Below are 15,225 nucleotides of genomic sequence, written 5' to 3'. Positions count from 1 at the left end.
TCTCTAGTTGACAAACGTTTTAATAGACAAAATTAGCTTATGTGTATTATTTTACCTGCATGCTACACATTTGTATTTATTTTTGACAGATTCCTTGCCTGGGGTGTCACATTTTATTTTTAACCCAATGATAGAAATGATATAAATCTTCATATAATCTTTGACTCTTGTTGGTGTTTTGGGGTTTTAGTTTGCGGTTATTCATATTAGCATTTTATTACATAAAAAAATGTGAAATGAACTCATCGAATTTTACAAAGACGATATTTGAATGCATGAGGTTGAAGAGTTTATGTTTCTGGCCTTTGAGAAAGTCATTCTGCAGCGAAGTACATAGGGTTAATATATTTTTTTTTACTTATTTTTATTTATTTTATTTTATTCCATCTCGGTTGACCCCTGTACATGTATGTAATACTATTGGGGTATAGAGAACGTCAATAATTGCATATAAATTATAACAAATATTACAAATTGATAAAAACAAATACAACAGTAACAAATCATAATCACGATACAAACATGATACAAAAAAGACAACATACCACACCATATTGAATAACAACTACCTACATAAAATATAAATGATTTTTAAAAGAACTACATGAGTTAAAATATTCATTGATATTATAAAAACAAAAGTAAACATGCACTTGTTTTTGTTAACAATATTCTTTTGAATTTTAAGTGGTTGTTACATTACCGGTAGTCCCCTACCTACACTCTTATGTCATTGTCTTTGATTGATTTTGGTGGTGTGATTGCTCATGTTTCGTAGTGGTTGATTTGGGGGTAAAAAAGAAGGTACGTAGGGCTCCTATACAGCTTAAGAGCATGCTAAATGTGTCAGGCAGGAGTGCGAAAACTTTAAAGCATATCTTGCTTGTTATGCTGATGTAGCATCTAATGCCTAGTTACAGATAGCACATGAGCTAGAGAAGGTTAATTGTAAAGCTATGCAGGTTACTGGTCTGTTCGGTCAGTGTGGGGGGAGGGAGAGATATAGGTCATCGGAGACAGTGACATCTTGGGTGAGTCGTGCTGTATGTGATGAGACAGGGTGAAAATATGAATGGCTGGAAGGCAGCAGGGAGGTCTGGTGGGAAGGAGAATGGGGTGAGCTAGAACATAGGTAGCAGAGGAGGGAAGTGGCCTTGAGTGAATATTGTAAAGAGAAGGGGAGGTAATAAAAAAAGGGTGGCTCGTGTTATTTGTAAATAATGAGAACCAAGCGGGTAGAATGTAAGGTAGTGCAGCTGATTAGGCAAGGAAATTCAGAATGAAAATGAAATGTGTGATAAAAAAAAGGGTGGAAAAAACTTGAAGTAATATCAAATCAATGATGAAAGGGGCTTATCACTTCATAGTAAGCTATCTGCTATCAAATTACAAGATGATATGTGTCATGTTTACTAATACTATTATGGAGTGAGGTCCCATTGTATGGGTAGTGAGTGAGTGATTTTGATGGATCAACAGTGAAGAGAACAAAGAAGTAGATGAGGAGACCACAAGTGCTTTTTGCAAGTTATATCCAGCTTTAATGCTCTGTGTGCTAGTACAGGGTGAGCACAGATGATAAGTACACTTTCAAAAAATCATAAACACTAAATGGGGCAGCTGATTCACCTGAAACTTTTATCAGTCAATAGATAATCTCTGAAAGTTTTTTTAGGGGCCCTCTGGGGGGAGGGGGGGATGAAATCACTTTGCCCGTTGTTTTCTTTAAAATTATTTCCATTTATTGGTTGGTATTGATAGACAGTTTAGGATTTCGGCTCGATGGAGAGGGGGGGAATACATCATCTCCAGCTTACCCTCTCATAGATATGCCCCTTTTAGTGATAGTTCTAAAAAAAACCATAGTTTGTACTTGGCCATTCCCATCTGTTCTTCGTTGATATTTTGGTGTAGATATCTATAATTCCTTACATTGTTTACTGATTCAAAACTCAGTTGCACCTCTCGCAGAATTTGTACAGTGCCAGCCATGCCAGATTTCCGGAGCAGACGTATGCCTTGTTGCCGCAGACTGACTCGTGGCCGCAGCGCGTTTTTTCCGGGATCCAGCCGACGGGAGCCATCCACCTGGGCAACTACTTTGGCGCCGTCGCGAGGTGGCGTGAGCTCCAGGACGGTGGTGCCAACACGATGTGTTGCATTGCGGACCTGCATTCCATCACTCTGCCGCAGGTGAGTCCGACAACGTCCATTCACAGTCTGAGTGTTCAGTGAAGTATTGCTACCAAAGGTATTTCATGATCACCTTTAGTAGCTACATCCCATAATAATGTGAAGCCACTGATTTTATTCCATAGTCCAGCTTCGCAGTGTTGTGGAAATATTAATATTTATTCATACTAAATACTTCCAGATTAATGAAATAATAAAAGATGCATACACTTAATCAAAAGAAGGCATATAAGTTCTACTAAGAGTATTCATGAAATTACTGTCATTTTTTTTTAATTTTCTCTAAAAATAAAAATTAAAAAAATAAAATATTAAACTTACTAAAGCTTAATCTTGTTATTTAGGAATGTTTTTTTGTTGCTGAAAAGTAAACAAATGATTAGGTTTTAGTAACATAGTTTTTTTTTTGTTTAGGAACCATTACAGCTCAAGAAAAATATATACCAAATGACTGCCACTTTGTTAGCATGTGGAATTGATCCAGAAAAAACAATTTTGTTTCAACAGTCACAGGTAAATTCTGCTATATTATGTAATAAGATGTTTCTTGCAACTCCCACATTATGCATCTGTGTTAATAGAGAGTCCGTATTAAGTTGCCATACCTGATAATGCTTGTTTAGGACTCCTAGTGCAAACCTGTACATTCTGTCGTGTGCTTCTTTGCAGCTCTAATGTAGATTGACGTAGTTCAAATAAAAATTACTCACAGGTACTGAATGTTTTATTAAGCTGCATCTAAATTTCAAAAGTCTAATTACCTAGTTTCTTTGCCTAAAAGAACAAATTGCTTGAAAAAACTTCTTTGAGCTGCCAGGTATGCTCAATGCAAAAAAGAGATATTTTTTATATTTTAGTTATGTTAGTTCAGAGCAACAGCACGAACGGTAAATGTGATACAGGTGTAGCAGTAGAACAATATTAGGGAATGATCAGATAGCTGTCTTTCTTTTATTAGCTTCATAAGTAAAATAGTCATGTTGCTAAAAGATAATTAAGTTTTTGTTTGGATAAACTATTACCAAGGGTCATATTTACTTTGAAAAAAAAAAAATATATATATATATATATATATATATATAGATACACACACACACACACCAAGCTATCTAGATGATATTACATTTACTTTTCACCATAAACAATATCTAGATTTTCTCAGTCTAATGGGTTAAAATGTTTAAACTTCCAATTTTTTTGGACAAAGTATTTTTATCAGATAATGACATACCACACAAACAAAGAACTGAAAAAAATGTAAAATATTTTGTAAAGGGAAAAACGGATGTTCAAAATTGATTAGACCTGGTCAACCATAGCTACTTCAGGAAGAAACTATGTAATTTCTTCAGCAGTTAATTTGTGAAGTTGTAAAGGAATTGCTCTGCACTGCAGTATAGTGTGTGGAGTCCCGGGGGAGGGAGGGAGTGCCACCGCGCCTGCCCGCAGGTTCCGCAGCACGCGGAGCTGTGCTGGGTGCTGGCCTGCCACAGCACGATGGCCCGCCTCGCCCACCTGCCGCAGTTCCGGGAGAAGTCTGCGAGCCTTAAAGAGGTGCCCGTCGGCATCTACGTGTACCCCGTGCTGCAGGCCGCCGACATACTGCTGTACAGGTGAGCTCAGGCCGTGGACATACTGCTGTACTTTACAGGTGAGCTCCAGGCCAGGTTTCAAGGTCGCATGTTGAACCACATTTCCTTTGAACATTTCCTTTCCGTATCGGGGACGCACCACAACACCGAAATACCACAACGCCTAAATACCACAACGCCGAAATGCCAAATTGACCACAACGCCGACAGCTAGAAAACTGCTGTGTACCACAACGCAGAATTACCACAATGCCGAAATATACTTAACATCGAAAAATGTCATTGCAGGACTGCCACAAAGGTTAGGTTATACCTATTACGCTAGGTTAGGTTAGGTAAGGTTAGGTTCGATTGTGGTATTTCTGTGTTAAGGTACATTTAAGAAACGCACACAAATTCGTTCAGTTGTTATTTTGGCGTTGTGGTACACGGCAATTTTCTAGCTGTCGGCGTTGTGGTTAATTTTGACATTCGGTGTTATGGTATTTCAACATTCTAGTCAGTTTTGACTTTTACCCTTATGGTATTTCTGTGTTGTGGTAACGACCCGCCGTATCTATATGTGTGTTTTATACATATGTATAGTGTGCCCTCATTATAAAAAAATATTTGAGAATTCAGAGTTCCTTTATAACAAAAACACTTAAATAACTTTTCAAGTTAGTTTTCCTTCCGATCTGATGCTCTAGTAATTTATTTCCAAGAAAACCCATTGCTGTTGCACCGTGCTTTATCATGTCATGTTTACTACCTACACTAAGTGCTTGGACTCTGAACAGCAGGACCAACAAAAACATAATGTGACGTTTATACAAAAAAAAAATTCTTCCAAATTTTGACGCCCTAAAATAACGGGACAATTACACAAAAAATGTATTATTTAGCCTAGTTTGTATATCCTTTGTTGATCCAGAATGCCCTTGCTCCCTCTACTTTCTAGTATGGTGCTAATGAATTAATATAGATAAAAGTAATAATTTGGCATAGCAACAGTTTCTTTTTTTGTTGTAAATAATTGTGAGATTTCCAAGTGAAGGAATGCTAATGTTGATGTTATTGTGTCTGTCCGTCCAAAGTCACCTAGCCCTTAGGATTCCCAGAGTTTTTGACATTTGCAATGCGAACATAACCAATGTGGTCCAAAATGTCTACACAGCAGATGGAGAACGACTTGCATCGGACATATTAGAGGCAAAGTTGCCTGGTCACTGCGGGACTTCGAAGTGAACCGAGACTTTAGGTTGTGTTGGTGTCGGAATGCAGTCGAGGGGAGAAAGGGAGCGCTGCTGTGACAATCCTCCTACTATCAGCCAGTGCCTGTCACGTCCCAGTCTCTGGATCAAGTGCAACACACAAAACCAAGCCCTTTGCATCCGATCCTGAGGTTTTCGCTGGCTGTTGCAGAAGCACTCACGTGCCGGTCGGGGAGGACCAGGTACAGCACTTGCAACTTGCTCAGCAGCTGGTGAAAACCTTCAACAACCGCTACGGACCAACATTCCCCTCACCGAAAGCTATCGTTGGAGGTACAGTAGCTCTCAAGAAAATTTTGTACAAGTAAATATCATGGGTAGAGCCCCGTGAATTTCGCGGATTCAATAACCTCCAGGATAGACTCCAGTATCCTCTACACACTCGGGCAAATGCCAACTGTTCATTAGCTGTTGACTTGTGAGTCGCCTCGATTGGATGGCTTGTGATTCGACATTTCTATGAGTGAGGGTCTCTAATTGGCCCTCAGTCCTCCAGATTAACAGAGAACCAATGACAGAAGCAGCACTAAGGTATAATTATTTGAATTTTAGCATAACACGAAATGAATCCGCGAAATTCACGGGTCTCTAATCATGGGCATTGTGTAGTGCCTGAAAGGTGTTTAATCCGGCATTCTGTTGCTCCGCACATTCTGTAATCCGGCACCAATCAAGACTCTCGTGTTCAGATTTTCCGGGTGTATTCCGGCTGTTGACCTTGGCGGCCAGATCGCATTACTGCGCTGCCGGCATCTTTAATTAGTTCAGAGTTTATAGTCACTGTGGGTTTTCATTTCAATACAGTGTTTCCTGTTTTCTAGCAGGTACATTTTTAACATTAGGTATGCTTAGAGATGGTGATTTATAGCATTTAAAATAATGACATTTAGCATTTTGAATTTGAAATTTAGCATTTTGAATTTGAAATTTAGCATTTTGTAGCATTTTTAAAATCAATATTTAGCCAATTCTCTCATTTTACATTACTGAAGAAAAGTATATTTTTAAAAAAAGAAACTGTTGCTATCAATTTTACCGACTTTTTTCTTCATCCGACTTCTCTGTGAATCTTTTTTTTTTTGCAGTCTGATGTCCCTCCGATTTAATGTGCCTTTCAAGTACATCTTTTTTTTTTTCCACTCCAGACGGCGATTACATAAAATGCACATTAAAATATTTGTATCACTTTCGTAGAACTGTTCCCTTTGTATTAATTTATGCGATCGCGAATGGAAATGACGTTTCGTCCCATTTTTACCACTAGAAATAACAGTATACAACACATTCACGAGTATGTACGTATTTGTAAACAAAACACACCACCTTCCATAGACTACACAAGAACGCGGCTTTCAAATGAAACACAGCCAGAAAATGGGACTTACAATTGTTAGCACGGCGAAGCAGAGATGTCGCAATATGGTGGCCTAAAAACTTGTACTTTGCAAGATGACGGACAATCTTCCAGCTAGTTGTTCTTTGCTTTGTTTACAATCGCGAGGCACGGATGGCCATTCTTCATTCAATATTTACGAACAATAGTTGTTGTGAATGACGTGACAATAAGATACTTGTGCTGAATACGCCATAAAATGATGGTTTCTTTTGATAGCGAACTGAAACGAAATACAATCGGTAAATAAATTATGTAGAGTGAAGACGAATCTACGTTTTTTACCTTGATTTTGCATATATCTTGGAATAGTCTAGATTTCGCATTTTATAGCGGAAAAAATATAATTTAGCATATTTTCGCATCTATTTCGCAAAAACGAAAAATCACCATCCCTAGGTATGCTCTTTAAAACTATATAGGCATTCAATGATACTGAAAAATCGCTAATTTGTGCCGGATGTGTATCACATTTTCTTCAAACTGCTGAATATACATAGCTGTACATTTAGTGTATCCACAGTGATTATACAGAATATCTCAAGTTAATAGTAAAATGTTAACATGGGTAGTTAGGGATTTTAAAGTAGTAGTGCACCATGTTATGTTGGATTAAATGAGTTTGCTAGTGTGTCAGTAAGTATTCAATAAATGCCCACCAGTTTCTTTAAGGTTTTTCATAAAAGTTGAACACTTTTTTTAATTTCAATAACTATTATGCAAGAAATAACTTTTAGCTAGTTGTACATTGTTTAAAAAATTTTTTTAATGCTTTTTTCAAAAGACAGTGTAGGCTGTGTTCTGATTATCTATTAACATATAAATATGTTTTAAATTTAAAAAAATATATATGTATTTAGTTAACAGCTATAATGCAAGTGCTGTTGCTTGTATAGGTAAAATATATTGTGTGTGTGTGTGTGTGTGTGTGTGTGTATATATATATATATATATATATATATATTTCCTTTTTAATTTATTGTAGACCACACTGTTAGTAGGCTGAGAAGTTTACGAGATCCTCAGAAGAAAATGTCCAAGTCTGACGCAGATCCCCGAAGCAGGATTGAGCTCATGGATTCTCCTGCTGACATAAGGGAGAAATGCAAAAAAGCTGTCACTGATTTCACCTCTGCCGTGACGTTCAACCCTGTGAGCCGGCCCGGGGTATCCAACTTGATAACCATACATTCTCTTCTTAGTGGCCTTTCACCTGAGGACATCTGCAGAGACTCCTCTGGATTGGATACTGGGAGGTGATTGATCAACTACTAAATCCTTGGTTTGAACAACTTTTTTTTTTTCCAATTTTCTGAAATAACATGCAAGTGTTTGTTTGTTGCAGGTACAAATTAGTTGTTGCAGAAGTGATTGCAAAGAATATAGCACCAATTAGAGAAAAAGTTATTCATATAATGTCAAAACATCAGTATTTGGATGATGTGTTGGAAAGTGGTGCTGAGAAAGCTGTGAGGATTGCTCGAGAAACGTGGAACGATGTGAAAAATAAAGTTGGTTTCACTTATTTATTGTAGTGAATGTTGATTTATTTAAAAAATAATAATATATAGTAAGTGATTAGCTATGTTACGCCCCTCGTGCCCTTAAATTATATTATTTTAATTTAATAAAAAGGCCTTGGAAACAGCTGGGCAAAAAATTAAGAAAATTAAAGAGATTTACCAGAGGGGGCACGAGGCGGTGAACAAGACAAAATTCACACTCCCTGCACATACGCAACTCGGGAGTTCGTGGATCATTATATAGAACAAGGTATATGATAAATAATTTGGTCTATAGGTTTCCCTGGTTTATTATGAAGAAGTTTTCTTTTTGCATTATTCTGATATCACAATCAAGATCTTAGCATGTAACAAAAATATGGGGGTGCCCCGTAATTATTTAAAACAACACATAATTCAACTTTAACAAAGGAACGATTACATAAACAAAAATTTAAAAATTTGAAGTATCACACCAAAATTTGATTCATCCAATGATTACATCGATAATAAGTTTCCTTGATTTTATATGTTCTTGGGGATTAAGTTCTTAAATCACTGCTCGCTGGTAGGCTACTGATTCTTTTAATGTAGTTCATAGATATAAAGGGGGGAGATGTTTATTTTACATAATCACCCGGGTCTTCATGGTAAGACGTCGGGTCGGGAAAGATCTCTTCTAACGTAACTCGGAGTTCGAGGTCCAGGACCACGAGCTGGGAGAAATTTGTCTCCCCAGCACTTCGACCCTGTCTGAAACACAAGTCAAATTCAAAACGAATTAGACCTGCTTCCAGACAGTCATACACAGTCGGCGCGAAAGGCCAACAAACGGGAATTTGGGGAGGAGAAAAAAAAACACTGGATAACTCACCAAACAGGGTGTGGAATCAGGGCTCACGAGGTGTCTCGCGCCGACATCAGGATGGCGCGCACCGAGATACCGCGGAAGACACGGAAGAAACCAAATTTTTAGTAAAACAAACAAAAATTTAAAAATTTAACTAAACATGACTTTTTCTAATAACTACTCCTGACTGGCTACTGTACAAATGGGATCACATCTCTCAAGACCATTGACTACATTCTTAATAGAAGTCGTTTCCATCGTAGCCGCGACAAGACGGAGAGAAGTTTCGCCCGAACTGCTGCATGGTTAGTAGCCAATGTCAGAGTGCTAAGTGCCGCCGTGGCGGACAAAACTCCTAATTAAATCGGGCGGTCGGCCCTAGGAAAAAAGAGGGGGAAGGTTTGGCTTTGGACCGAACATATTCGGAGGTGCCCGAAGTGGTCGTGACAACAACACGACATCCGCGATCTCTACCGGCGGTAACAGGAAGCTACAAAGAATCGACTTTAACAGGACGCGACTAGAAAGCATAGTGCCTTATGGCGTAGCTGGTGGTGCGCTCTAGCGGCCTAAAGGGGAACTAGCAGAGGCGGTGAACGGACCCGCCGCCAGGTGTCACTGGGGTGGTCTCTGCTCGCTGGCCACAAGGGCCGAAGTTTCTTTTTCTGCCGCTAGATGTCGAGGGGGTCTCTGTAGGACCAGGGAGAATGTCCTTGAAGCAGGCCATCGTCTTGGCGAGGTTCACGTCAGGTCACTACTCCTGGCTTGATTTCTCAGAACTAAGGTGGGGTGAAGAGAGAGGGGAGGGTGGGCAGCAAACGCCACTAAGCTGGGAACGGGGGTCCACTGGAGACTGGTTCGTGTCGAGACTCGCTAGTCTCAGCAGGCCTCTAAGAAGTAGCAGCTCGCAGGCCAGAAGCTGCTCTATGCGATTTTGGTCGTGCAGGGAATTAATATTACAAACCCGGGACGTGACTGAAGGCGAGAGAAATTTCAACTGGGCTGCCTACGTCCACATTAGACTAGCAAAATATCAGATAGGCCCTTGAGAAAGGTGCTTCACTCCACTGGCACAAAGCTTAAACACGTGGCGTACACCGGCCTAACAAAGAGTAATTCCCCCTTCATCAACCAGATAAATTAAAAAAATAAAATTTCCAAAATTAACTTAAAATTAAATAACAAATTTAAAAAGGTGTCGAAATGCCTAATTTCTGGCACAGCTTACACTTCATTGATGCCTGATAGCCTTGAAATATTTGTACTCGCTGTTTGTATAGTATGCGGGAATGGCTTACCTAGTATACTGTACTTACCTTGCGGCCCAGTTTTCAGCTATGACCACCCGGGGTAGGAAGCATCTGCACCACGTGGACTTCATCTCTTGCCATCACTGACCGCTTTATTCTGTTACTGCATTTCAATGTCTTGAATCACTTTATTATTACCCCTGGGGCCTCTGCCTCGGGAGGCAGATTGTTTCAATAATCATTTGTAACCCTTTTTAAGGGACTTTGAAATTACTGTATGAGTAACTTCTTTGGTCACAAGGATGACAGATACAACTATACAAATTTGTGCCTCATTGCATTTTACAGTATTATAGCAAGAGAATTGTAAGTTGCGTGTAAGTAATCACGCTATTGTGTAAACAGTAAGATGCATTAAGTTCTTTATCACACATCGACTTCTGGTGTGTTATGCTTCTGAGAAAACACTCTTCATCTTATCAGACACTCAGAGCAAACCAGCTCTGGAAGGATTGGGGGTCTCGTTCCACACACAGGTGATGTCACGACCCTGTTAAGGAGTCTGCCAGGTCCGTGTGCCCATTAAACACATGGTGGCACCCAGGGCCAGACTACCGAAATGCAGTTAAGGACACGCAAGGTCTTACAAGATCAAATTAATTCCAAGGTAGAAGTTGTCATACAGCCACATATGTAATTTAAACTTGAAAACCAGTTTAAAGTTCTTTGCTATTAGTTACTGCCATTGCTGTCAAGTTTTGCCATGTCCTGTCATTATGGAATTAAAATATTATAACTACTATATGGTGTTCAAAAATTTTGACATCACTGCTGTGATAATGCATTGAATAAGATAGAGCATTGATTAAATAAATACCCACCCTTGTCCATAAACAATGGTCCGCGAGACACAGAAGCAGTAACAAGGTGGTGCAATGTAAAGGAAGACAAATAATGACATTACAGTAAAAGCACATTACAGAAGACAATGTTGCAGTGTGAAATATTGTATTTAGTTTATAAATCTGGGGAAAATATTGGTTTCACACAAATACATGCCGATGTGTTTATTCGTGCACAGATGACATTAACAGAATGTGTGCTGCCCTGCCAACATGGCCCCTCGAAAGGTGTCAGTCTTTGAGTGTGGCGTGGACCACGGGCACGTAATCGTCGTACTGAGCCTGGTAGAAGTTCCCGCTGAGTGGGTCACCCAGGTTGTACTCCCTGGCGTAGGTCCTGATGTCAAATTTGGGACGTCCTCTGGCAGTTGTGGCGGTAACAACGTTCTCTTTGGGCTCGATGGGCCCGACTTGCTTGTACAAGAGGAAAACGTAGCGGTGAAGGCCGGAGCCTTCGGGAGGTGCAGAGCTTATGTATTCCGCCATGGTGTGGCCGGCCGATACGTCCCCGTCTTGGAAGCTGCTACCAGGAATGTTCACCACCAACCTGGGAGAAAAGGAAGTAACAAACAAAAATTTAGTATTTCATAAAACAGATGCACGGTAGAACTGACCACTAGACACATCCGACCCAGATATCAATCATGGTGACTGTGACTTAAGATTCAGAATTTACTCAATTGTAAGTCTTTTTTCCCCCTGCACTGAGGGGATGTTGAGGTTTTGTGATAATTTTTTATCAATTTCATTTCAAAAACTGAAGTTTTAGTTTTTCTGTTTTAATAAATGAAAATGTGTCGATTACAGTGTTCATACATAAAAAAATAACAGAATTTATTTCAAGGTCAACAATTGATATAATCAAATACTTGAACTGGTTTCAGAAACTCTCTAAACTGATTTGTATGTAAGTCAGTGTTATTTAAAAAAAAATTATAAAAGTCAAAATTTTAGCACACACAGCAACTTGAGACATGAAGATCATATGAAAATATAAGCAGCAAATAAAGCATTACAGACATGCATCCTTTTGAATTTCCTGTGTGATACATGAAAAGTCTAGAAAAGTTTGTCAATGTAATGTTAAAAAATTTTAGGATGGCTTTTACTTCGTAAAAAAATTGAGTAAAGCCATGCACAGGAGTGGATCCAGATTGAGGCAAATCCGAATGAGGGGCTTTACTTAATTTTTTTTACATAAGCATGATTAGTGGCGAGGCTAGAAGGGTAAAATATGACTAATTAATATGACTTCTGAAGTAATAAACAGGTATTATACTAGGTCGAGACTCCTATAATATAGCCCTCACAAATAGACAAATGGTACATTGGCAGGTAACAGGTATAACATTTGAATATAGTTTAAATATGACAGGTTATTCGGCGAGACTGTAAATCAGAAAGTTGACATAAGAGAGAGTGGTAACCACGTATCACATCTGTGCTACTACACAGTTTGGGATGAGAATACGCACCAGTGGAGCCATTGGCCTTGCTCCGGGTTCTTCCGGCTGGGCACATCCGGGTCTACGAATGCCAGAGTGTAGTACCCGTCCTTGTCATCCAGATCGGTGTAGACCTTCGGCATGTCCTTGACCTGCGTCGGTGTCAGCTCGTTCCCATAAGACGCTCCCGCCCCGCTCGGGAAGCTGATGTTCAGCGCCTTGGTGGGCGCGTTGTCGATCACATCTGGTATCACATTGTGATCTCGGTATTTGCACGCCTGCCCGCCGCTCATCTGTTGGCCATTCAAAAACCTCCAGCTAACAGGTCATGTGAAATGCTGCATTGAAGGAATAAAGTTTTCTTTGTAATACTAATACTGTGGGTGTCGGAACCCATATTTGTCTACAGTCATGAGAAAAACTTAGTTACAGTCATAAATCAAAGGCGCAACAACAGGGGGGGGGGGGGGCAAGGGTATTTTGTCCCCCTCTGAAACCTTGAAGTGGGGGCAAACGGGGGCAAAGAAAGTGTCTTGTAATCAATTTTTAGATAATAAAACTGCTTAAATAGCACCATTTTCCACCTTGAAATACAAATTTTCCTGGGGGAGGACCCCCGGACCCCCCGCTTCAATAGGGGGGATCGATTATTCTTTATAAAAAGGTATTTTGCCCCCCCCCCCCCCCCTTTTAGAAATTTAGTTTTTGCGCCCCTGGTCATAATATTATACTTTTTATAGTCTGCCTCTGGTATGCATTTCAAAATTAAAGAATTTTCTTATGATGCTAAAATCTGACATCAGCAAACATGAATTTGTCGGAAAAACATACAATAACATATGCAAACAAACCTCCAGCATAATCCAGTTTAAGTGCTGATTGAACAAATTTAAGGGAGTGCCTGTTTTGGCTAAAGTTTCTTTAAAAATGAGCAGAAAAAAGATTTTGTTATGGTTTGGAAGGAAATACAGTCAAATATGTGACCTTTAATTAGTGCTTCGTTAGGCACTTCTAAAATTTAGTTTATTATGGTTTTAAACATCATGGTCATACTACAGTAGTGGATCCAGAAGGGGGGCTAAGGGGCTCAAGCCCGTTCCAAAAGCATCTGGATCCACTATTGTTTTAGTGTTTGCCTTGATAAAGCCTAGCCTCAGCCGGGTCAAGCCCCTCCCAAACCAAAATCCTGGATCCACCACTGGGCATACATATAGAAATAAATTATTTCCTGAAGCCGGTTAATTTAACATCACTTGTTTGGAAAGCTTCTGTTTATGATCAGCATTACAACAAATTTGAACAGAATTAAACTTTTTACAACGTTATAAATTCAAGGGGGAAGACTCAGGCCTGCACCACAGCCAGGCCGCACTCGCCGCTAGTGCGGTGGTTGGGTAGTCGGGTTACTTGCTTCCCAAAAACGGCGATGCGGGTCCGGTTCCTGATGGTTTCGAACCAGGACCTTTATAAATTGGGAAAATTGCGAACGTTGCCGTGCGCATGAGGGTTTTCTCCAAGTCCTCCCGTTTCCCCTCACCCATGCATCCCCCACCGCATCTCGTCGCCTCTGGTGTACCAGCAAGCAGACGCAAGCACTCACCGCCAGGGCCAGCAGGAGCGCCGCCGCCAACATGATTGGTGTCCGCGCCGTGTCACGCCACTGCGGCTCTTATTTATGCGTGCCTCGTCCCCTTATCCGGGGGAGGCCGTGAATGGGCTCCCCTCCCCCCCCCCCCCCTCTAGCGTCAGGCGGTGTCAGGGGTGGCCAAAACAGTCCCGCTGCCGGCATCGGCGTCGCGCCGCTGTGCACTTTCTGTCTCGACAGTTATGTACATTTTATTAATCCCATTCCAAACTCTACTTGGAAAAAAATTATGGCTATAACGCTTAACTCATGCATTAACCTTAAATTTATCCCCCCGCCTTACCACCATTGTAACTCCAACTGGTACTGTGGCAGATCGGGGTTTTGGATTATGTTCAGAAATTTTTTTCCTTTGTGTGGCGTTTTGCGCATGAATGTGTAGACTTATACGAATGAGCCTTTGCATACTATACGAGCCCTCGGCTTTTTGCTTGGGAGAGCATTTCACTTTCCTCCACGATTGAGCAAGGATTTGAGTTTTGAGAGTCTTGTGGATACAATTTTCAAACACATTAGTCTAAATCATTTAACCTGATACCTGAAATCGAATGCCGTTACATCATTCCTTAGTGCTAAGAATGCTAAGTGTACAGTAATTACCACTGGACGGAAGATTGATAAACTAAGTAAACGTTGGGGTGTATAGTTACCAGGGGCGTAGGAACCGGGGGGGACAGGGGAGATGTGTCCCCCTGAACATTTTGGGTGGAGGGGACTGTCCCCCCCAACTTTCTAGACCGTGATATTTTTATTTTATAATATTATTCTGCCCAACTTTATTTGTAATTTCTTCACTCATCAAATTTTATCTTAAGAAAACAATACTAATTTTAACATCGATGTATCCAATGGTTAGAAACAAAAACGGCTTAAAAAGCGCTATTTTGCACTTTTAAAATCAAAATTTTTCCGGTGGAGGACCCCCGGACCCCCCGTCTTAGTAAGAGGGGAATGGGTTTACATGACATCAAAATCATTATTCCCCCCCCCCCCCCCCAACTTTATGAACACAGCTACGCCAATGATAGATACGTCTTTTATTTATTTTATTTTCCATATCGTTCGACCACGTTTGTGAGATATGATACATCCTGCCGGGCTGACGGGGCGGGAGAGAAGTAGCACGACAGGGCACGTGCAACGAACAAGACAGACTGAAGACGTGAAGCGTCGCTCGGGGCATCCCCTCGGGTTTAAAGT

At 40.3% G+C, this 15,225-nt stretch overlaps 2 protein-coding genes across 5 annotated transcripts; one reads left to right on the top strand and one right to left on the bottom strand.

Moving 5' to 3' along the window:
* The first annotated feature begins 151 nt into the window (after nucleotides 1-151).
* LOC134541922 (tryptophan--tRNA ligase, mitochondrial) lies at nucleotides 152-7,981 on the top strand. 4 transcript variants are annotated; one of them, XM_063385669.1, is made up of 7 exons: nucleotides 152-338; nucleotides 2,032-2,193; nucleotides 2,608-2,706; nucleotides 3,643-3,806; nucleotides 5,190-5,311; nucleotides 7,417-7,687; nucleotides 7,777-7,981. In XM_063385669.1, the coding sequence occupies exons 1-7, from the start codon at nucleotides 237-239 to the stop codon at nucleotides 7,964-7,966; spliced, it is 1,110 nt and encodes a 369-aa protein (XP_063241739.1). In that variant the 5' UTR covers nucleotides 152-236; the 3' UTR covers nucleotides 7,967-7,981. The 4 variants fall into 4 exon arrangements, with proteins under 4 accessions (XP_063241739.1, XP_063241740.1, XP_063241741.1 ...); XM_063385670.1 differs by lacking the exon at nucleotides 5,190-5,311 and having other exon boundaries at nucleotides 7,430-7,687; XM_063385671.1 differs by lacking the exon at nucleotides 5,190-5,311 and having other exon boundaries at nucleotides 173-338; nucleotides 7,433-7,687.
* Nucleotides 7,982-11,024: 3,043 nt separating this feature from the next.
* Nucleotides 11,025-14,065, bottom strand: LOC134541924 (protein D2-like). Its single transcript, XM_063385673.1, has 3 exons — nucleotides 13,981-14,065; nucleotides 12,411-12,673; nucleotides 11,025-11,482 (listed from the first exon to the last, which is right to left on the bottom strand). Exons 1-3 carry the CDS (start codon nucleotides 14,011-14,013, stop codon nucleotides 11,167-11,169), a joined length of 612 nt encoding a protein of 203 aa, XP_063241743.1. The 5' UTR covers nucleotides 14,014-14,065; the 3' UTR covers nucleotides 11,025-11,166.
* Nucleotides 14,066-15,225: the final 1,160 nt, after the last annotated feature.

The sequence above is a fragment of the Bacillus rossius genome, assembly GCF_032445375.1.
Source record: "Bacillus rossius redtenbacheri isolate Brsri chromosome 4 unlocalized genomic scaffold, Brsri_v3 Brsri_v3_scf4_2, whole genome shotgun sequence".
NCBI classification, from domain to species: Eukaryota; Metazoa; Arthropoda; class Insecta; order Phasmatodea; family Bacillidae; genus Bacillus; species Bacillus rossius.
Note: the sequence above shows the minus strand (reverse complement) of the source record. Positions and strands in the feature narration are given on the sequence as shown.